This window comes from Micromys minutus, assembly GCF_963924665.1.
Source record: "Micromys minutus genome assembly, chromosome: 2".
Lineage (NCBI taxonomy): Eukaryota > Metazoa > Chordata > Mammalia > Rodentia > Muridae > Micromys > Micromys minutus.
The window spans coordinates 60,241,247-60,264,405 of NC_137971.1; the positions used below are offsets into that span (position 1 = coordinate 60,241,247).

At 46.2% G+C, this 23,159-nt stretch overlaps 1 protein-coding gene and 1 pseudogene across 16 annotated transcripts in view; one reads left to right on the top strand and one right to left on the bottom strand.

Annotated features, from left to right (window-relative positions):
* Positions 1–4,956, bottom strand: part of JAKMIP3 (Janus kinase and microtubule interacting protein 3) — a gene marked incomplete at both ends in the record, with an annotated part of 53,591 nt that extends 48,635 nt beyond the window's left edge. For all 15 annotated transcript variants that reach the window (XM_080912480.1, XM_080912484.1, XM_080912481.1 and 12 more), the window contains one exon: positions 4,822–4,956. In XM_080912480.1, the coding sequence (XP_080768606.1) occupies positions 4,822–4,956 (135 nt within the window). The remainder of the gene's footprint in view (positions 1–4,821) is intronic.
* A 3,726-nt stretch (positions 4,957–8,682) lies between these two features.
* LOC308417629 (ATP synthase F(0) complex subunit C2, mitochondrial-like) lies at positions 8,683–21,683 on the top strand (annotated as a pseudogene). The gene is made up of 2 exons: positions 8,683–8,755; positions 21,190–21,683. The product of its transcript is annotated as an ATP synthase F(0) complex subunit C2, mitochondrial-like (transcript).
* Positions 21,684–23,159: the final 1,476 nt, after the last annotated feature.

Consider the following 23,159-nt stretch of genomic DNA (forward strand, 5'->3'; position numbering starts at 1 on the left):
CTATCTGACAGTGTGCATTCAACCCTCTGTATCTTAGGTTATGGGAAATATTTAAAAAATGAAAATTGCATTTGTCCCGAATAGAAGCAGATTTTTCCCCCGAGTAATACAGTAAACCAGAGACAACAATGCCTAAAACACTGGGGCTTAGGTGCTAGGCAACCATGGTGAGTTACAGAGTTTTACATAGTTTCTGCTCATGTAGATACACAGTGACTTCATTATGCAGAAAAATAATTTCAATATGTGTGGTGGTTTAAATATGCTTGGTTCAGGGAGTGGCACTATTAGGAGGTATGGCCTTGTTGGAGGAAGTGTGTCACTGTAGGGGTGGGCTTTGAGAGACCTTCCATCTAGCTGCCTGGAAGCCAGTCTTCTCCTATTTGCCTTCAGAACAAGATGTAGAACTCTCAGCTCCTCCAGTGCCATGCCTGCCTGGATGCTGCCCTGTTCCTGCCTTGATGATAATGTACTGAACCTTTGCCCCTGTAAGCCTCAATTAAATGCTGTCCTTTATAAAAGTTGCCTTGGTCATGGTGTCTGTTCACAGCAATAGAAACCCTAACTAACATAATATGTCCTTAACATCATTTCTGAGCATGAAGTATCAAATGATTATATCTTTGGACTGTAGTGAATTGGAATATTTAATTTTAAAAACTACTATTTGAACCAGGCAGAGGTGGTAGATGCCTTTAATCCCAGTATTTGGGATGCAGAGGCAGGCAGCTCTCTGTGAGTTTAAAGCTAGCCTGATTTACAAAGCAAATTTCATGACACAGAGAAACTCTGTTTCAAAATACCAAAAATGAGTGGTGGCCTGGTGTGGCGGCTCCCCCATTTAGTCCCAGCATCTGAAAAGCAGAGGCAGGTGGATCTGCATAAATTCCAGACTACCAGCCTAGCCTATTGACCATGCCTTATAAACAAACAAGTGTGGCACATCCCAACAGGCAGGCAGTCTTAGCCAGTGTCCTATTTATGCGAAAAGACACCATGACCATGACAACTCTTACCTAAAAGAAAAGCATTTAATTGAGGCTTGCTTAGAGTTTCAGGGTCCACTGTCATCAGGGCAGGGAGCACGGTAGCATGCAGACAGACATGGTGCTGGAGAAGTCGCTGCTCTATATGATCTGCATCTGCATCTGACGTAGGATGAGTAGAACCACTAGGCCTATCTTGGGCGCTTGAAACCTCAAACCTCACCTCTAGTAACACACTTCCTCCAACAAGAACCCACTTCTTAATCCTTTCAGGTGCTGCCGCTCCCTGGTGATCAAGCCTTTCAATCTATGAAACTATGAGGGCCATTCTTACTCAAACCACCACACAGTCCAAATAAAGAGGGCTGAGGCTAAGCAGTGTTGCCTGCCTGCCTTTTCTTCTGAGTAAGTGTGTCTATCCCTGAAGCTGCCATTCTCTACTGACATCAGCATCGAGCTACTTGAACCTTCCTCCATAGTCTGAATGCCAGTGACATCCCAGGGAACATTGGGCTTTCAGTGCAGCATTGGGGCTGTGGAGGGAGGTACCTGGCTTAATACCCTTACAGGTTCTCAACTTCTCCAGTGTGCAGACAGCCGACAACCATTATTGAACTGCCCTACCCCACTGCTCAAGCTGGAGAAGAATCTTGTTTGGTTGGTGCCCTCCACTGACAAACCTTAATACATGCACTACTCCTCAAGAAGTCAGCTGCTCATGAAGTCTGAGGTGATTAGCTTCTAGCTGCTGCAGCTGCTGGCTTCCTTCCACACTTGACTCTAGGCACTGCAGAATAAGAAATTGTTGCAGAGCATTAAAACACTAATCATCTGCAGACAGAGAAAGGAGCCTGCGCCGGGCACTAGGCCAGGACCACAACTGAAATACTAAGAGGCTGAAGGTTTATTTGCTAGGTCCAAATCGAGATTGCATTAATCCAGTGAAAGTGATCTCACATAACCTATAGCTGTGCCCTTTTGTCAGTGGGCCTGAATCTCAGTCTTCCCTTAAGGTGTTGAAGGCCAGGCTCTGCCAGGGAGTAGTACTTCACAGAGTGTCCTGCCTGTGTCCCAACACATAGGACAGGACTAGCTTCCCTGATCAGTGAAGTGTGGGGACCACCAAGCCCAGTGGGACTACAGTTGGCTCAAGTGGAGGGGGGCTCTATGTTGCTTCCAGACATACTATGGCAGGTTTATATATCTAGGAAGGGTTCCCTGGCCAACTATTGGTGCTCCTTATCCACCAGAAGCTTTAGAAGCATCTAAAATCTCTTGAAAACTAGATGTATATACCAGTTCTATAACTAGTTCCGTTGTCTTACAGTTCCGTTGTCACAATTATGATCTTATTGTGACACCTCCCAAAGACAGACTCCAGAAAGACTAAGAACTGGCATTGTTAGAGACTTTAATGCTCAATTTCGTAGTTTACTTCCTAGTTGGCCACGACTGTGGTATTGACATTGTTGACTTGGCAAGATCTAGACTCAAGTAAGAGATAAACCTTCATGCATGTCTGCTTAAGAGTTTCTAGACTGAGTTCATTAAGATCAGAAGGTTCATCCTAAAATCCGTGCCATCGATTTTTGTCAGGGTCCTGGCGTGAATAAAAGGGAAAAGCAAGCTGTGAACCAGCATTCATCACTCTGCTCCCTGGCCATGGATGCAGTGGGAGCAGTTGCCTCAAGCTCCTGCTGCCATGCCTTCCCCACCATGATGGACTGCACCTTCAAACTGAGAGCCAAACTAAGCGCTTCCTTCCTCAAGTTGTTTTTGTCAGGTATTTGTGACAGCAGCAAGGAAAACAACTGACACAGTGACTTGGGCAAATCATCCTCAGCTGACTGGTAAGTAGGAGGGGCCATGAGCACCACATGGATTCCTGAGAGTGCCCTACAGTCTTGCTTCTAGTTGCTGAGAGCAGCTGCATTTCAGGGAGACTTGAAGGCTACCACTGCCGTGTGTCTTCATCTAATGAGTGGGCTTGTAAAGGGGAGAGGCAAAGCTCAAGTGAGACCTTGAGAAGGAGCCAGACAAGGTGCCAGGGATGTGAGCCCCTGCACCATGTCTTCCCACTAGTCAGCATGAGGACTCTGAGCACATCTGGCTTCTAGGATCTCCTTCTGGAGCTACCTGTCCCAATAGTGGTCCACACGGCCAGGGATGTCTTTGATTGCTGTCAATCTTGTAAGGACCTGGTCTGTGAGATTTCTGGTACACATGGTTCCAGAGCTGCTATGTGGGTTTGAAGAACCAAAGTTGGAAATGTGAAAGGTTGAGTTCAGTTGAAGCCCTGAGCACAGGTAACTGTCAACCAGCAGGTGCTTTCTGAACTCCCGATTGCAAATCCACTTTGCCTGGATGCACCACATTGGGGCAGATGTACAAGGCTCTAGGCAAGCCCCAAACCCAACCTCCACAGGAGAGAATGACATAGACTCTAGCCAAAACAGCCACTCCCTAAGTCCTTCTCCTGTGAGAGCGAACACACACACACACACACACACACACACACACACACACATATCATTAGAAAAACAACTATGACCAATCTTAGAGGCAAACGTATGGGATCCAGTGGTTGGATCCCAGGCTGTTTAAAAAGAACAGAACAAAAGAGAGAGGCGCGCAAAAATAAAGACATACGTTGAAACCTTCTCCTCGGTCCTGGCTCCTTTGTGGTCCTGACTCCTTCATCCTCCATAAATGCTTTATCCCAGAGCCTTATCGCAGGCTCTGCACTTTTCTAACAGGCAGGAAGGGGTTTATGGCCCTGGCCAGCAGGGTTATAATATGAGCACCGGGCTGAGTCTTGGCCCTCCAGAGTTCACAGGCCTGGTGGCGTCCCGCTGGGATTTGTTCCCATGCCTCCCAGCCTGAACTCCTGTGGGCCAGGCAGAGCGCACCAGAAGCAGCCTTCCCTGGTACCTGCAGTGTGAGGAGCTACCTTCCCCCAGAGGAGCAGAGTGGGGCTTCCCCCAGACCGATAAGTACAACACTGCTGGACCTTGAAAGCAGCCAGAATGCTTTTTATAAGCAGGTGAAGGTACCCTCAGGATGGTGTGAGATGGCTGTGTTTTAACAAACTGCACACAAAACACATGTGCTGCTGCTACAGTGGGCTTGGTGACAGAGTATCTGAGGATGTGACAGAAATGTTCTGCTCGGTGATATCCAGGGCATAACATTCTTTATATGGAAAAGATCCTTGTTGTTACAGGACAGAAGGCACTGCCACTGCTGGGTCCCCAACAAGTCACTCACCCTATCTTCAAAATGCTTTGGAGGATAAGTAAAATGCCCAGGTCTATGAGTGTGGCCACAGATGTAGTCCTGTCACAGTAAGGGATTCTCAGTACAAATACAGAAGGCAGTTTACTTTCAATGCACAGCCAGTGCTGGCCTCACAAAGTAGTTGTTGAACCCTGAGTTTACGTGTGCTCACACCCACTTATTCTGTTCAGTTCAAATCCACTAGGAACACATCAAGGCAAACTGTACTATTTGACAAGGCCCCCAAGGACCCATGGCATACACCCTCTGTGGGAGGAATGCCTCATTGGTCAGGTGTCCCTATGTTCACTCCCAATAGATTTTGAACTCCCGAGTCTCTCCACCTGCCAGTCTCTTCCCCAGAGATACCCACTAGGATAAAGGAGTGGGGAACTTCTGCAGAGATGGATCATTTGGCTCCAGGGGCAGGAGCTTGGGGTAAGAGACTTAGGGAAGAAGCTTAAGGCAGGAGACCTGGGGCTTGTGGAGGGGCTCTGGGGCAAGAGGCCTGGGGCAGGAGCTCAGGGCAGGAGACCAGGGTAGAGGCTTAAGTGCCCACCTTGCTCTTCTCCTGTTGCAGCTCAATCTGGATGTCCGTGAGCTTGGCTCGTAGCTCCTCGTTGGCAGCCTGCAATGCAGCTAGTGTCTCTGCTTTGTCCCCCTTGGCCCGGCTGCCTGCACCCTTCTTTGACATGGTGAGGCTGGATGGTCAGAATAATGCCCCGGGGCAGCTGCTCTGTCTGGGCCAGGGTATCCACACCAAGCTCTTGGCAGATGTCACTCCGCTACATTGTTTCAGTCACCTGAAGGAAAAACACATCCATGGTGAACAGATTGTACAGGGACAGATACCACAGTGGCCCTTCAGTCACAGGACTTCAGCCTAGAGCTCAGGGCCTTGGTGTTGGGGCAGGGGCATAGCTGAATCCTCATCCACTCTCATCCAAGATGCTGTCCTGACTGTGTTTGCGAAGAACCAAGTCTGATCACAGAGGCATCTGCCACTTTGCAGTACCCTCAGACAGGGTGTGCATCAGACATGCTAATCCTTTGCTCCTTTAAAAAGAATTTGATGTGCAACTCTAAACCTAGAGTTTCATATGTGGGTGTGTGACTCATGACAGCAACAGTAAGTGTAGATCATGAGCTAAGAAAATTTGGTGGAATAGAGACTGCAATCCAGGTTCAATGCAGGGATTCACAAACTTCATCCAGGAAACTCAGGAGGTAAGAGAGGAGGAGGAAGAGTGAAGAGCTGGGAAGAGAAGGGAAGGGAGGGGAGAGGAGGGGAGGGGAAGGAAGTAGAAAGGAAGGGGAATAGAGGAAAGGATAGGGGAGGGAAGAAAGCACGCTGGTCTTAAGCAGCTGTTTGTACTTTAGAAGTACGGTACCAGCTCACCAAGGAATAACCCACAAACCCTGACAGGACTCTCTGGAGCACTAGATCCCAGCTTAATTCTGGACCTGCTGCCATTCCCTCCTAGGAACAGAAGCCTTGGGTGTGAGTTCTCTGTTGCTATGCGACTAGCTGTGACATCTCCTAGGTGTCTAGGGCCTGGGAACCATCTAGGCTGGCCTCTCAAATGGGCTCGCTTAACTCTGTTTATACTATTGGCTAAAATACCAGTATCTTTACAAAAAAATGACTGAGGAAAAAAAATGGTTGATTGTATCCAAGTACCCTGATAGTCTTGGGATAAGGAGCTATCCTGGATGCTGGGGAAGGAACCACAGGCCCTAGTGTGACTTCACCAACCTCTGTGACCAAGGTGTAGTCTTTGCCCAGCTTCTGGGTCTCCATACCCTGCCCAGCTAAGCCTGCTGCCATCCCATCACGGCGATTCTGTACCAGCTTCCAGCCAATAGTATCAGCCCAGAACTATCTACATAAGATTTCTTTAATTCACACACACACACACACACACACACACCCCTCCCATTGCCTTATCAGCTGCCAGCAAGGTTCAGGGCCCTGTAGGACCGCCATGGCTATTCCAAGACGCCAACATTTAGCCAGTGTTTTCAATAGGTTTTGTTGTTTTTGTTTTTATTTATTTCAAAGTAAAACTATTCTAGGTATGATATCACACACCTTTAATCCCAGCATTCAGGAGACACATTCAGATTTCTATGAGTTTAAGGTCAGCTTGGTTTACATCTCAAACTGTAGGGACAGCTAAGGCTATGAAATGTGATCTCCCATCTCAAACAAAAACAAAAACAGGAGAAGAATCTGTGAGTTTTGCTTTGATAAAACCATGCTACTAGTCCCACTCAGAGGAGACCAATGTCAAGGTGTGTGTCAGGTTAGTTTCCAGAAGCTCAGCGCTCACAGTCCAAGCTGCTCTGCTGATGAGATGGTGCAGGCCCATGGGCTCTCAGAAGGGCCATCGAGAGCCACCAATGGGCAGAGCCTGCCTGCAGTAGCACTGGGGAAGAAGTCAGCAGCGGACTGCAGCAGGGTAAGGGTGGAGTAGCAGCCTCGGGACCATCAGAGCTCTCAGAGATGGAAGGCAGAGATGCAGAGCCCCAGAGACTAAGGATGTCCTTGACTCCACATCAGCTCAGCCCCAGACACAAATGCAAAGAGGATGAAGATCCGAATGACGTGAGAAGCTCTGCTCTCCTGAGATGTGCACTTAGCCCAGGAGGGCAGAGGTCAGGGACAGCCAAGGGACAGTCACTTTAAGTGCCTCTGGCTAAGCACTTGCTATGCTTGTATAGGAAATAGGAGAAAAGTGTTGGTTCTTGAGCTAGAGAGAGGACTTGGGAGGTTAAGAACACTGGCAGCTTTTCAAGAGGAGCCAGGTTCGAGTCCCAGCACTTGACATGGCAACTCCCAATCATCTGTAATTCCAGTTTCAGGGGTCCCAACACCCTCTTCTGACCTCTGCAGGCACCAAACATGAATATAGCACATAGACTTGCTTGCAGACAAAATGTCCTCTCATATACAATAAAACAAGTCTTTTTTAAAAAAAATACTGGGCATCGTAAATGGTCATTAAAGTGTGTTTGATCATCAGTCAATAAAGAGCTGCAGACATTCCCCCTCTGAGTCTGGGGGAAGCCTGCACTGTACCCCAGGGCTTCTCAGCTCCGAGGCAAGCATTGCTTTGTTGTCAATGGTGTGCAGCAAAACTGAATTTTTCATGCTTGCTTCGGTGGAGTCATTAAATTAATAGCTCCATCTACCACCATCTATTTCATCTGTTTTGGGGTCTCCAAGGAAGTAATAAATTTTCTTTACAGAACCACAGTAGAAAGGTTGGAGTGACCTCTGCCAATCTCTGTGAGGAGAGATTCAGCAGACAGGCAGAGCTTTATGATTGATAAATGTGCCCCTTGGTGCAGGTTAATAACCAGTGTAAACCTCAGGATGCTCACTGGAGGCCCATCTGGGGAAGGCTACCTTCCCCACTCTGTCCCTGCTGGTCCTTGGGTTTGTTTAATATCCAGCTCTGATGTGTATTTTGATGTCACTGTGTGTCCTCAGCACCCAATGCCCTTTGGAGCACTGTCCCTTGCCTGGTCTGCCCCATGATTCATGATCTGTCTGAATTGTTGCACACAGCCTTGTAGTCTTTAAACAGCCCAGGTTCTTTCTGGCTACTTTATTTATGGAGAGGGGATCACTACTCTGACAATTCATTTCCATGGAAGCCTAAAGTGATGGGAGGCAGGTTACAGGTTCCCCCCAATCTGGGTTCTGAGAGAGGAACTAGGAGGAAAGAGAAAGCTCCAGGCCATGGAGCTCATTCAGCAGGACCCACACAGTCATCCAGCCAGCCCTGCTGCCCATAGAGGGCCATGGGGAAGGCAGCAGAGTCCACAGCTGAGTTCCTTCCAGGGATACAAAGCAGGTAAGGTCCCATGGTAGTCAAATAGACACACCTCTACTGCAGCCAATTTCCTGTATACAGAACTGTGCTCAGGGTTTGGAGGGGTGGGAGCAAATCAGTTGGCCATTGGTGTGGAACTGCAAACGCTGGTGATCGAAGAGCAGGATACAACCTGAAAACCAGAGGAAGAAGCACCCTGCACAGGTGGGACAGGGAGCTTCCAGAGTGGAGGCTGGCACGATGGTTGGTTGGAAGAGGTGGGTCTCTGGATCAGTGGACTCAGTGTTACTGTGGGAACAGGATTTTGGTGGAGCATGCCAGCCAGTGCATGTTCAACAGGCCACCCTGCCCACCCCTAGCCAAACCCAACAAGAGCCTCCAGCTCAAGCCTTCCAATACTCATACACGTCTTTTGTCCTGTGTTTGGAATGAGAGAGGTCCACAGCTCTGCATAACTGAGCAGAAGACCTCTCCTCTTAGAAACTCAGCATTGGCTTCTTGGCACTGAGGAGAAGTGGTGACATGTAAGCCAGCCACCAAAGTGATGCTTCTCTCCAAAGCCACTGACTGGAAGCGAAATGGCTTTAACTTCCCTGGGTATCCCAGAACAGAGAGAACTACCTGCTACGTACCTGCTGTGGCTGCCATCAGGTAAGCCTAGGGACAATTAAGGAACTTTCCTCCCTGGCCTTCAAGATTGGGCACCAAGTCACTATTTTTCCGAGACACATACCTTGTCCCTTTGTCCTGCATTCAACTTCAAGAGCATCTACTGTGCTGTGTTGCTTTTCCAGAGAATTTCAGAAGGTAGCATATTATCAACTCGACAAGAAAAACAAAATATTCTATTTGGGTACTGTCAGGTTGACAGACTTCTGACATGTTGTCCTTCAGTTGTGACAATCAACGAGACAGCTTGCTGCAGGTGTGATGGACCGTGTGAAGAAGTGCTTAGCATGACAAGCTGCCAACAGCCCTTGGAAACAGGCACAGCACCTGTCATGTGTTAGCAGAAAGCCAGAATTATCCAAGACTTGTGCTGTGGCCTCATTTCCAACCACATTTCAAAAAAATCACTTATATTGATCATTTATAACCCCCCTGGGAGAAATGAAATTTACAGAAAACAAAGCGGTGGAATTTTGTGGGGGAGAGAAGAAAAGGAAGCCTTCTGAAAAGAAAAAAGCTTTAGCTTCTGTGAGGTCTCTGTGAGGCAAGGTGAGCCATGCCCACTATAAGGTTATGATTGACAGAAGCTGGGAAAGGTTTTTAGCTTGAGCCCATTTTTGTAGTGATCAGTTTTTGTCAAGTTGACACAAGGAAGAATTACCTGAATTGAGGAATTGATATTGCCATCTATCTTTCTTTCTTTCTCCCTTCTTTCCTTCCTTCCTTTTTTCCTTCCTTTCTTCTTTTCTTTCTTTTGGCATTTCAGAAGGTTATGCTGCATTATAGTCATGAATTCTGTAACAACCCAGGTGTGTTTGCACAGCTTAGTCGCCACAGCATACCCAGTGCGACATGTGCCGTAGGGTGTATGCCCTGGCTCCTCAGTAGAGGGATCTGGCTGTTCCTTCGGCTCTACTGCCTATCCGTTGGTAGTTGATGGTTCTTCCAACTCGCCATCTGGGATGTGTGAAGCAAAAGGAGACTCTGGAGTTCTCTGCTACGAGCTCCTGGGTCACAGACCCCTAGTCAACAACCTCTGTCCCTCCCCACAGTATAAAAACCACACTAACAGGAGGGAAAACACATGCATTGTAGCTTTTTAATCCAATCTTGGGCTTCCACTTTAATCATTACTTCATGTACATAGTCAGCGTGATTTAAAATTCTCCAGTGTTCTTCTCAAGGTGGAGGACTGATGTTATACTAATGGCCATGGAGTACACCACCCAGTGTGAAGAAACAATACTTCCTAGACCCCAGGAATGGCTCTCTTCAGAATTTGCTGCAAAGCCTTGAGCTGTGTGAATCCAACTAGCCTGGGCAGTTTATTTGAGACTTCAGAGCGAGCAGTACCTGAGCTAGCAAGACGGCATACAAAGATGGCTGCCAAGCTTAACGAGCTGATGTCCATCCTTAGAACTCACCTGGGAGAAGAAAATCCCAATTCTGCAAGCTAACCTCTGATCTGCACATGCACACAAAGAAATGAAACGCAAGACAACGTGATAACCACTACCTTGTAAAAGCCTGGAAAATAAATGTTTAAAAAAGAAGAAGAGAAATAAAAAAACTTGCTGCTGAGCCTGACAAACTGAAATTAATCCTTTGGACCTACATGGTAGAAGGAGAAAACCAACTTTTATAAGTTGCCCTCTGACTGCTACATATATACCATGACGTCTATGGGCCTACACGCGTGCGTGCGCACGCGCGCACGCGCGCGCACACACACACACATCAGATCACATCACATCATATCACAATAAGCAAGTAAGTAATGATTTGTACCACCAAGCCTGATGACCCAAATTTGACCCTACAGACCCAGCTGGTAGAAAGAGAACTGACTCTCACAAGTCTTCCTGTGACACCCACATATGTGCCATGGCCCACGGACACACGAACACACACCACATAACTGAAGGAGAAAAGAGGCAGCGAGAATCACTGTATGAAATAAACATGGACATATTAAATGTTCAGAAAGCCTTGGGTAAGAAGGGGACTCCAGTTCCAGAGTCTGCAATCCAGACCATCCAAGGCCATCATGAACCTGAACACCAGGGCCCTGAGTTAGGGAAGTGGCTGGGCAAGCTGGGGAGTTCAGAGCCTTTCTTCTTCACACCAAGGCTGTGCAGAACAAAGAGCAGCCAGTCTGAGCACAGGGAAACACTACGATGAGGTGAGGACCTGGGCTGGCAGGTAGACAGGGATGGATGCACGGACGGATAAAAGCAGGCCTACACCTCCTCCTTCGTGAAGATCCCATCTGAAGTTCTGACAATTCTTCCCATCTCTCCTGAGGTTCTACTGGGTCTGGACGAGGATCTGCTCATTCAAGGGAGATTTTATGTTTTACCAAAAATAAGCATCGGGAACACATTGTCTTGCCATGTTCCACTTTCTTAATATGCATGTGATGCCCTGTGGCCTCTGCTTCTGTGAAGGGTCGTACCTAACAGGGAGACTAAACCAAGAGCTGTTAATGAATGTTTGGAACCGTGAAAAAGCCTGAGTCAAAGAAAACACCTAGAATGCAAATGCCCTACAAGAGGCTGCGTTCAAAATACATGTAAGACCGCTTACAAGTAATAAGGGAAAGCCAGTAGAAAAGAGCAAAAGACTCAGACAGGCATTTCCCAGAGAGCATGTGCATGCTGTGAGCACAGGATGGGTCTGGAGGCTGTCAGGAGCCCCCAGAAAACAGAAAGAGTTTCTCATGCTTGGGCAGGGGAGGGCCAGAGTGCCTCCCAAATTAGGGATGGAGGCCAGAGACTCAGTGCAGCATCCAGCTCTGAGAGGGCTGGTGAGAGGTCACCACAGCAAGCCTCCCCCGACTCCAAATATTCTCATCTCTAGATCTTCAGTTCCTGCAGTCTGGCTCAGTGTGAGCTACAGCAACCAGCAGCAGTCAGGGGCCGAGTGCCAGCTGGGCTCACAGCCTGGGTCCCCTGCCCCAGCTTCAGAGCTCTGCACCATCCTGGGCTAATGGCAGAGGTCACGGTGGTGACCAGTTTCAAAGTCTTGAACGAGGCTGAGAACAGTTGCTTTATCACAACCACAAGACAAATCCGGAGAGGCCTCTTTTCACAAAAACCTTTTGTTATCAGTATTTTGCAAATATAATTTAGGAGAAAATGCTACTGTGGCTGGCTCACTGTTTGTTTGTTTGTTTTTGTTTGTTTGTTTGGTTGGTTGGTTTTAGGTCAAAAGTAGCTAGAAAGGATATATGTACTCTTTAAGAACAATGCTTGTTTATAAAGCAAATGGGAATTTGGGGATGAGAAAGCCAGGAGCTTTAGGGTCGCTCCCAGCTGGTACAAGAGATGAGGATAGCATGACCCTAACCTCAAAGTGTGTGTGCCTGCCCTGTGTGTGCAGGTACCCACAGAGGCGAGAGGAGGGCACTGGAGTTCCAGGTGGTTGAGAGTTATCTGACATGAAAGCTAGGAACCAGACTCAGAGTCTCTTAAGCACTGAATTGCCTCTTCAGACCCTGAATCTCAAACTTTTACCCTTGAAGTTGCCTTCTAGCAAATAAAAGAGGGGAAGGCTTGCTTAGCAGGCCCCTAAACAGACAGCCTAGGACACTTCCTCACACAGGGAGTCTTCGAACCTTTATTCGGTGTGTCTGTTTGGTTGAGAAAGTATGGTATAGACCAGGTAGGCTGCCACTGGTTCTGATGACAATTCCCTAATAACTAGCAACCAAAGACTAATTCCTCCTATGCACAGTCTAAAAGGACTTACCTCTTCGGGATTGGGTCCCCTGGCTTGGAAGCACTGCTGCCAGCCTCTGGTATGAATAAAATGAGCTGTGGTTTCCTTGGTTTCCTGCACTTCTTTCATTGGTGTGAGCCTGTGCTTGCAAAGCTCACTGCCCACTACTCAAGCTTGATTTTGCCTATTTTTATTAGCTAGTACCTGTCATTTAGTTGTCAATAAAAACAGTTACAAAACACTTGTATCGGTGAGTTTTTTTTAAATGAAAGTATCATTGTTATTTTCAATCAAACCCTCTGCCTTTTTACCTATAGAAACATTTCCCATAGTTCCCTGCCTTTGTAGCTATGAAAACTATTTATTTTAGATATGTTTAGACGGGGTTCTGCCATGTGCCCCTGGCTGACCTGGAGCTTACCATGTAGCCCAGGTTAGCTTTGAACTTGACATCTACATGCTTCAGTCTCCTGAGTGCTAGGATTCCAGGCAGGTACCTGAATGTTCAATGAGTTGGTCTGAGTGTGAAATATCCCACATAAACTCATATGCTTAAACACTTAGTTCACAGTTGGGGCTACTGTTTAAGGGGGCATGAAACATTTTGTGTAATGGGTCTAGCTGGTGGACTTAGGGCCATCACGGGGCAGGACTAGAGGGTTGTGGCTACCTTGGTGTGACCTGAGGTCTCTGCTTTTCCTAGTCAGGCTAGATGGAAGCAGGCTACATGTCAACCTCACGAGTGACTCTCCCTGAAATACATTCCCTGCCATGAAACTGCGCTTGAGCCAGGTGTTTTATCAGCGAGGAAGGTAAGGAACAGTCTCATTTTGGATAGAGCATATTTCTTCAATATAACGTTTTTCAGGCACACAGTTCTCACAACAGAAACTCAACTAGTTTAAGGCAGAGAGTAAACAGCTAGGTTTGGACACTCAGCAAGCATGGGGACATTATATGTATTGGGTAGAATAATAATCTCCCAATATTGCCCACAGATCTGAAGAGGACTATGTTACATCACACAGCAGTACTACATAGATAACTAAGGACCTGGAACCAGGTGGCCCCATCTCGACAGGTACGTCTCAAAGAGTGAGCATCTTCCACACAGGGTTCAAGCAGATTGGCATAAGAAGGACTTGCTGGCCAGGTAATGGTGGGATAATCCTTTAATCCATGAGGCAGAGGCAGGCAGAGCTCAGTGAGGTGGAGGCCAGCCTGGTCTACAAAGCAAGTTCTGGGACAGCCAGTGCTACACAGACAAACCCTGTTTCAATAAACAGAAACTTGCTGTTCCTGAGGAGGTAACACCAACCAAGTACTAGCACATGCCTCTAGGTTACACAGAGCAAAGGAGGAGGGCCTTCAAACTTATGACCAAGCCTTATATTAAATACTGGGTGGCAGGTCCCAGGAGAGGGCTCAGCTGGTAAAAGAAAAAAAAAGCTAGCTACCCAAGCCAGACAACCTCAGTTTGATCCCCAGAATTCATGCCAAAGTCTAGATTCAGTGGCATGCATTTCTAATTCTAAGATGGGAGACAGAGACAGGAGAATCACAGGCAGCTAATCTGTGGTGCACTGCTTGGTAACAGAAACAAGAGAGACTGCTTCAAAGCAAAGTGCAAATGAAGAACTGGACAACCCCCCAAAAAATTGTCCTCTGGCTTCCACAGATGCACATGTATATGCACACACACGTGCGTGTGCACGTGCATGCATACGCACACACACACACATACACCCACATTCACACACACTCACACATACACTCTTTTAATTTTAAAAGAACTAAGTAGTATAGGATTAAATATACATATGACAGAATGAAACCCTCCAGCATGTGGGCTCTTCAACACACACTGATCGTGCACTAGCTTCTCTGCAGGCAACACATAAAGCAAAGCATTTTGACAAGGGTGTCTATATCATTCAGCAGAGGCTGGACAGCCTTTCCAACTCACAGTACTGAGGAACCTGCAGGCCCAGGTGCAGAACAGTACAGCTAGCCTCCACCTCATACAACTAACTAAAGCAGATCAAACCTTCAAGGTAAACCCACAAAACTTGACCAATGGTTCTCAACCTGTTAATCATGATCCTATTAGGAGGTCAAATGACCCTTTCATGAGGTCACCATCAGAAAACACAGCTATTTACATTAAGATCCATAGCAGGAGCAAAGATACCCTTAGAAAGTAGTGTAGAATAATGTTGTGGCTGGGGGAAGGGCTACCGCAACATGAAGAACTGTGTAAAAGTGTCACAGCATTAGGAAGGTTGAGAATCCACTGTCTTGGAAGATAACACAGGGCAAAAGCTTCATGACATTTGGAGTTAGTGATTAGTTCACTGACACTACAGCAGAGAAAATGAGACAAATTGGACTGGACCAAAACCTTCCATGCGTCAAAGAGTGAAAAGGCCCACAGGAAGAGAGAGAACATTGGCAGACCATGGACCTCATGAGGTTGATATACAGAGTGTGGTGGGTGGTTCCCATAGCACAATGAGAAAGCACATTATCTTACTTAAAGAATTTGGACAGACACTCCTCTAAAGAAGATAGTCAATAGTCATCAAGCACATGGTAAGTTGCTTAGAGATGCTGTGTCTGGAAATAAAACCACCAAGAGATGCCACCTGAAGCCACTAATTAGGATGGCTGCTGTCAAAATTAAATTAGTGCAGGGAAGGACTGGGGAACTGGCACCTTGTGCATTACTGATGACAATGTAAATGGTGTGACTGCTACAGAGTGCAGTCTGGCGGTTCCTACAAATTAAAAATAGAATTGCTGTGGGCCCCAGGAACTCCTCTTCTGGGCACACACTCAGGAAGACTGAAAGTAATATCTTGAAGAGATATCTGGACACCCTAGTGTTTAGTGGCATTACTCATAACAGCCCAAAGGTGGATGCTGCCAGAGAACTCATCTACAGACGAGCTGTTGTGGTTCACAGGTGAGCAGGCATGTCACTGTATTTATTCCTTTTCTTTGTGTTGTGACAAAAACAACTTAGGAATAAGTTTCTTCTGATTCATGTTTAAGAAAAGATACAGGGCAGAAAAGGTCTCCTGGCAAAGAGTGGCTCCTGGTCACAGGGTCACAATGAGGACAGGAAGTAGGGCTGAACAATAAAATCTCAAAGCCTGCTCCCACTGACCCACTGACCCACTTGCCTCCTTCAAGCTTTTATTTTAAGCTGTTTCTACAGACTTCCAACTCATAGCTACCAGCTGGGGCCCAGTGTTCAAACATGTAAGCCTATAAAGGACACTTTTCATATGAGCTACAGCAGTTACTCAAGTTAGAAAGGAGAAAAAATGATAGCACGTATAACAACATGGATGGTCTTGAAGACATTGTGCTGAGTGAAATAAGCCACCCCAAAAAGACACTGTGCATGGGAATTCACTCACAGGAAGTACTGGCGTGTCAGCCTCACAGGGACAGAGAATAAAGCAGCGTGGCAGAACTGGCCAGGAGATGTTTTCCAAGATGAAAAAGCCCTGGAGATCAGCAGCATAGCAAAATAGATCTATTAAACATGCTGAATCATGCAGTTATGAATTGTGATGATAAATTCTATTTTACATGCATCTTACAAGTATAAGCTTAAGCAGTGGCATTTATGAGTATCCCCCAACACCACCTTTAGTCTCCTTTGTGCATAAACAGTCAAACCTACAGCTCAGATTCTATCTTGGGAAGCAAACGGTTAACTATCGGCATGTGTGCTTAAATGAACATCTTTCAAACCTAAAACCAGAGTTATCAAGTTGATATAAATCTAATCAGAGCAGCTAGCATATTCTGTGCTTACACGGAAGGTAGGGCCTGTTCTAAGACAAATGTGGACATCAGTCCAGAGACCACAGAAACTAATTCAATGAGCAAGAAAGAAGATGCAGCCCAGGACAGCAGCTCTCTAGCACTGTGGATGACCCTGATCTGCTAGCTTTGGACTCTAACACACACACACACACACACACACACACACACACACACACACATATACCACACTCCCACCACACACACACACATACACGCACCACACACACACCACACAAACACACAACACACACATCCACACCCCACACACATCCACACCACACACCACACACATCCACACCACTCACACACACATCCACACACCACACACATACACAGACACACACACACACACACACACACATCCATATACCACACACACACACACACACACACCACACACCACACACATCTACACCACACACACACATCCACACACCACACACACACACACACACACACACACACACACACACACACACACATCATTTTAAACTATATGCAACTGTTCCCAACAGCAGTAGAAAACAAGTGGCCAAAGCAGGGGTGTGTGGTGTACAGCTGTCCCCTGTAGGTGGCGCCACACATTGTACAGAGCCATCTGCAAACCACTCCCAGTTTCCAGTTCCTCAGGCAGCAGGTCTCCTGAGTAAAGATGCAGGGGGTCGATGGGATAGAGAAGATAACAGAGATGGCTGGGACCAGCATTTGGGTCATTTCTGCCGGCAAGGCCTGCACTTGTTCTCTCGGGTCTATCCCAGCCCCGTGCTTGCTCAACTCTGCAGCCTGCAGAACACATATCAGCTTGCCAAGGGCAGTTTGGTTTGCTGTGGTTAATACTCAGACTGGGGAGGGGCCCACGAGCCACAACATGTACCTTAGCAACAAAAAACAATCTCTCTGGAGGTTCTGAAAAAGACAGGTTTAACATAGACCTATAAAGGAAACAACTGTTTCTAACAGAGAAAAAAATAAAGAAAATTTTTTATTCTAAATAAAGCAAGTTTGCTACCTTAGGGATTAGGGGAACCTCATTAATGCTCAGATGATTGAAAAAAAAACAGGGTTCTGGAACAGACCCTACCTTCTATGTAAGCACAGGGTATTCAAGCTGTGCTGGCTAATTTTCTGTCAACTTGACACAAGCTAGAGTGATCTGGAAGGAGGGAACCTTGACTGAGAAAATGCCTCTATTAAATCTGGCTGTAGTGGTTGATGGGGAAAGCCCAGCCCACTGTGAGTAGTAAAATCCCTGCGCTGGTGGTCCTCGGTTCTCTAAGAAAGCAGGCTGAGCAGGCTGTGATGAACAAGCTAGTAAGCAGCACCTCGTGACCTTTGCATCAGCTCCTGCTCCAGGTTCCAGTCCTGCTTGGGTTCCCGCTCTCACTGCTTCTGATGATGAACTGTTCTATGGAACTGTGGGTGAAATAAACCCTTTCTTCTCAGCTTGCTTTTGGTCATGGTGTTTCATCACAGCAAAAGTAACCCAACTAAGACACTAGACAATGGGCAAATAAGGACCATAGTTTATCACATCGAGGGGGCTGGCTGGCTGACGAGAGAGGAAAATAACCTCACCAACATTATTTTCCTCCTGCAAAACTCTAAGTGGATTAAAGAGAATTGAGGACAGGGGAATATCAAGGCATGAAAGCTGTTGGGACCAAGTGAGCGTGAGCAATCATCAAAGCTCTGGAGAGAAGAGCCTTTCCAGGCTTAAACAAGATGAAAGGGATTCACACAGGAAAATCAATAACTTCCACACTACATATCTTTATTGTAGATGTGCAATGCAATTAGGAGGCCGATAACAGTGGGGACCGGGCTTACAGGAATGCACCAGGAAGTATCTGCAGTATGTTAACAAGATGTGGAAGAAAAAACCCCACCTTACTAGACACACTTCCGGATGGGGCAGTTTACAGAAAAGAGAAGTTTAATTGGTCATTAAAACTGTGATACGGCAGCAAGAGAGATGGGTCAGTGGGAAGAGCAATGACCCATTGCTCTTCGGAGGGCTGTAGTTTGGTTCCAAGCACCCATGTGAGAAAGCTCACCACTACTTGTAACCCAAGATCCAGGGGATTCAACACTCTCTTCTGGCCCCCATGGGCACCCACGTATGTGTGACACAGACACTTGCTTGCACATAAATAAAAATACACCAGCCGGGCAGTGGTGGTGCACACCTTTGATCTGTGATCTTCCTGGTTTATAGAGCAAGCTCCAGAACAGCCAGGAACACATAAAAAGATCCTGCTCCAAAAAAATAAGTAAAAATATAAATAAACAGATGAACAAACAAAAAACGATAAAAGAAAGATGTTAGCAGAGGGCTTGTCTAGCATGCGCAAGCCCTAGGGCTGGATCTCATGCACCACATAAGTCTGGTATGAGCATTTAATTCCAATGCTTGGAAGATGGAGTCAGAAGGATCAGAAGTTCAAGGCTGTCCTGGTCAACATGAAATGCTGCCTCAAATCTATACATACATATGTGAGAGCTGAGTAGGATGGCACACACGTATCCTCCCAGAACTCAAGAGGGGAGCTGAGGCAAGAACATAGCAAGCCTGAGCAACATAGCAAAACTATGTTTCAAAAATATCTAATAGAAATGAGCGTATGGCTCAGTGGTGGATCATTTGTCTAGTATGCAGGAGGTGATAGGTTTCAATTTCAGTTAACACAGACAGACAGACAGAATAGAATTAATCATAAGAATAACTGCTTCTGCTTAAGAGTTAGGAAATCACAAGATAATGTCTTTCTGAAAGGCACGTAGTCTACAATATCTCATCTGTCCTCCAGCTCCACTGAAGAGCTTTAAAGATCTAAAGGGAGCTGCATCCCAGTGACAAATGGGAGAACCTGGCCACAAGACCTCCAGAGGACAGGAGAAAGACCTGAGTAAGAAAAATTCAGATGAAATGTCAACAACTAGATAGGGCTGGAGCATCAGGAGTCCAGACCATGTTCCTCTTGAGAGGCTTGTCCATGCACCCACCAGAGAGACAGAGCTCAGACACTGGAAGATCTGGAGTGTGCAGTGAGGTCAGCCACTGCTGGGGACAGCATGAAGCCCTTCTCACTTCCAGAACCTGTCCCTTGTATATCCTACATTGCAAAAAGCCCTAAGCCCCTGGGAGGAGGGCACCTGGGCAACAGAGGGTGTGGAAATCAATTCCTTACTGCTTCAGGAACCAGACAATGGAGGGGAAAGCAGCAATAAACACTGGCTAGACAAAGGAATTCTCTTCAGTCAGAGTCTGTGTGGTTTAAATATGCTTGGCCCAGGTAGTGACACTATTAGGAGATGTGGACTTGTTGGAGTAGGTGTGGCCTTGTTGGAGGAAGTGTATCACTGTGGGGGTGGGCTTTGAGACCCTTCTCCTAGCTGCCTGAAAAGGAGTCTTCTATTTGCCTTTGGAACAGGAACTCTCAGCTCCTCCTGCACCATGTCTGTTTGGATGCTGTCATGCTTCCAACCATGATGATAATGGACTGAACCTCAGAACCTGTAAACTAGTCCCATTTAAATGTTGTCCAACAGGCAGAGAGACAGAAACATTGTAGCTGCTTCAGAAACAGCAATGCCACGCCTAAGTTTACCTAAAAGGAGCAAAAACCTTGTCCAACAAAAGTCTGCACATGAGCATCCACGGCAGTGTTGTTTATTTTAGTCTAAAGGTGGGAATCACCAAAACGTCACCAAATCATTAGCTAAGAAGCAAAATGGGGTCTATCCACACAATGGGCTAGTGTCTCACAAATGATAACATACAATGGTCTGGACTCCCCAAGTGCTGGCCATATCTGGTTGTTGGCATTTCATCTGGATTCTTCTTACTCAAGTCTTTCTCTGGAGGTCTTATGACCAGGTTCTCCATTTGTCACTGGGACTCAGCCCCCTGGGATGCTTTAAGCTCTTCAGTGGCTGGATGACAGATGGGATTTTGTAGATTAAAAGAATAGAAAACCAATACATGCCTTGAAAGCACTGTTCTCAATGACAGAAGTCAAGCACAAAGCACAACACTTAAGGTTCTTTTTTTAACATGGAATGTCCAGAATGGGTGAAGCCACAGAGGCAGGAAATAGAGTGGTTGTCACTGTGGCTGTGCAGGCAGACACAGTATGTGATGGCCAAGGGGTTCAAAGTTCACGGTTGATGGAAATAGTTTTAATTTATAAATGTTAAGTCTTGGGAGCTATATTTACATAAATAAACTGTGTGGTGTGTGCATTGTGCATTATTAAAGTGGTTCCCAAAAGTGAAAAGGAGAAATTGAGACTTTTCCAGGCAAGCACAAGTTGAAAGGTTTTCTGCACTAGATAAAGCTGTGCACAAACCATGCTGAAGAAAGTCATCGGGGTAGAAATGGATGAATGGAAGGAAGCCAAATCTACACATAAAGTAACGCTGCCCAGGTAGCAAAGGTGATGCTGGATGTCACAGGAGGCTTTATTCCAACTTTTCACCCTCGAAAGAATAAGTCACTCAGTAGAGCCATCAACACGGTGCTGTGGAGATGGTGACATACATAAAACACCTGATAAAACAGCCGAGGGAAGAGGGACAGCTCAGGAAGGACTGTGGAGAGCTAGTGATTGTGAAACTCTACAGTGAGCACTAAAAGCTGAACAAGAAAGATATGGTTGACACAATGGTAGAGAGGCAGAATGACGTCCTAAAAAAAACCAAAGGAAGGAAGGAAGAAGAAAGGAAGGAAGGAAGGAAGGGAGGAAGAAGGAAGGAAGGAAGAAGGAAGGGAGAGATGAAATGACACACATAAAAAAAAAGAAAGAAAAAGAAACAGTTAAATCCAATGCATATCACCAAATTTTACACAAAATAAGATAACTACATAAACTCTCGCACTTCCCGTGCCCCCGCCCCTCTCTCTTCCCTACTCTCCTGCCCTGGCCCCTCACCCCTGAAAATGTAAGCCTGCTCCAAGTTCCTCTCCCTGATCGGGAGCACCGCTCAGCTGCTGAGCCGTTCATTGTCTACAGTGGAGTTGAAGCGACCACAGATGCCAACAAAGGAGGGCCTCAGCACCTTGGCGGTCCGCGGCCTCTGACTTATCCCTAGCCGCAACTTCCAAATCAGTGCCATTTCAAGGGACATCGACACAGCTGCCAAGTTCACTGAAGCTGGGGCTGCTACAGTTGGGATGGGTGGCTCTGGAGCAGGGATTGGGACTGTTTTGGGGAGTTTCATCATTGGCTATGCTGGGAACCCTTCTCAGAAGCAACAACTCTTCTCCTATGCAATTCTGGGCCATGCCTTATCAGAGGCCATGGGGCTCTTTTGCCTAATGGTGGCCTTTCTCATCCTCTCCACCATGTGAAGCCGCTGCCTCCGTGTTACCTCCCACAGTTCTTTCGTGTTCCATCTTCCCTGTATGTTCCTTTTCCAGTACCTCCCCACGAAGTCTGGGGAAAGTGCTTGGCTCAGGATTTGGCAGAGAGAAGACAAAATAAATACTGTATTAATAAGAAAACAAAATACACTTTTAGGCTATACATTCTTAAAGGCAAGAATCTGCTTTATACCATCTACCACAAACTCACTTCAAAACAAAGGTGAGGAGAAGACTCAAGAGCTCAAGGGTATCCGTAGCTGTAGCTCAGGCTCAAAGCCATAGAACCAGAGGCTGAGAGAAGGTTGGAGTACACACTGCTCTTGTAGGGGACCCAGGTTCATTTCCGATCACTCATATAGAACAGCTCACAATCACCTGTAACTCCAGCTCCAGGGGATCTAACACCCTCTTCTGGTCTCCGAGGACACCCAAAGACACATGTGAATGTGGACACACAAATACAAGTAAAAATAAAATAAATCCTTAAAAAAAAAAAAAAAAAAAAAAAAAAAAAAAAAAAAAAAAAAACCACCCAAGACTCCAAAACAAAACAAAACACCCACTTCAACTGTAAGCCATAGATCAGTGAAAAGAACAGGCATAGTCATGGGGCCAAGAGAGACCCTGAAGTGGCTCATTTCCTGCTAGACAAAGGTTGGTTTGAGAGCAAGGAGGGTACCAAGGACCAGGAGGGACACTCTATGACAATAAAGCAACCACTTCATCAAGGAGATACAGCCAGCCTAACTGTGTGTGCTCTAAACCACAATTCTTCAAAACTCCCTAAGACAAAGGCTAACAGAACAGTAGGAACAGCTGTGTCTGCAGTTACAATGGCACATTTAACCTCAGTGAGATGAAATAAGAACACAGATGTGAATCAGGAGGTGAAAGACCCCCAACGTTATCAGCCAATGTGACCTAACTCACATTAGTGGGGTGTAATTACCTCCAAACTGCAGGGTGTTGGGCAATAAGAAAATATAAATATTAATTAAATTAATGAAATGGCCCAGTGGTACATTATCTGGCTAAAAAGAAACTGAATTGGGGATATGTACTAGAAAGATAAGTATGGCCCTGAAATCCTGACCCTCCTGCCTCTACCTCCCAGGTCCTGGGATCACAGATGTGTGACACATCATCCAGTTAGTTATCTTGAAATTTAAACATCAACAACAACAACTTCTAAGTAACTCATAGACAAAAAGATTACCCATGAAGAAATTGGAAAATATTTTTGAACATATAATTCAAATGTTTTCAAATTATAAACACAATATACCAAGACTTATGGGACATGTTCGAGGCAGAGATAAAGAACATTGTGACAATAAGTAATTTTACTTATTAGTTGTACATTTTTAGTTAAACAAATTCTTGTGTTGGAGGACTGGTCAGACGGCTCAGTTGGTAAAAGAACTTGCCACCAAGCCTAATGACCTAATGACCTAATGACCT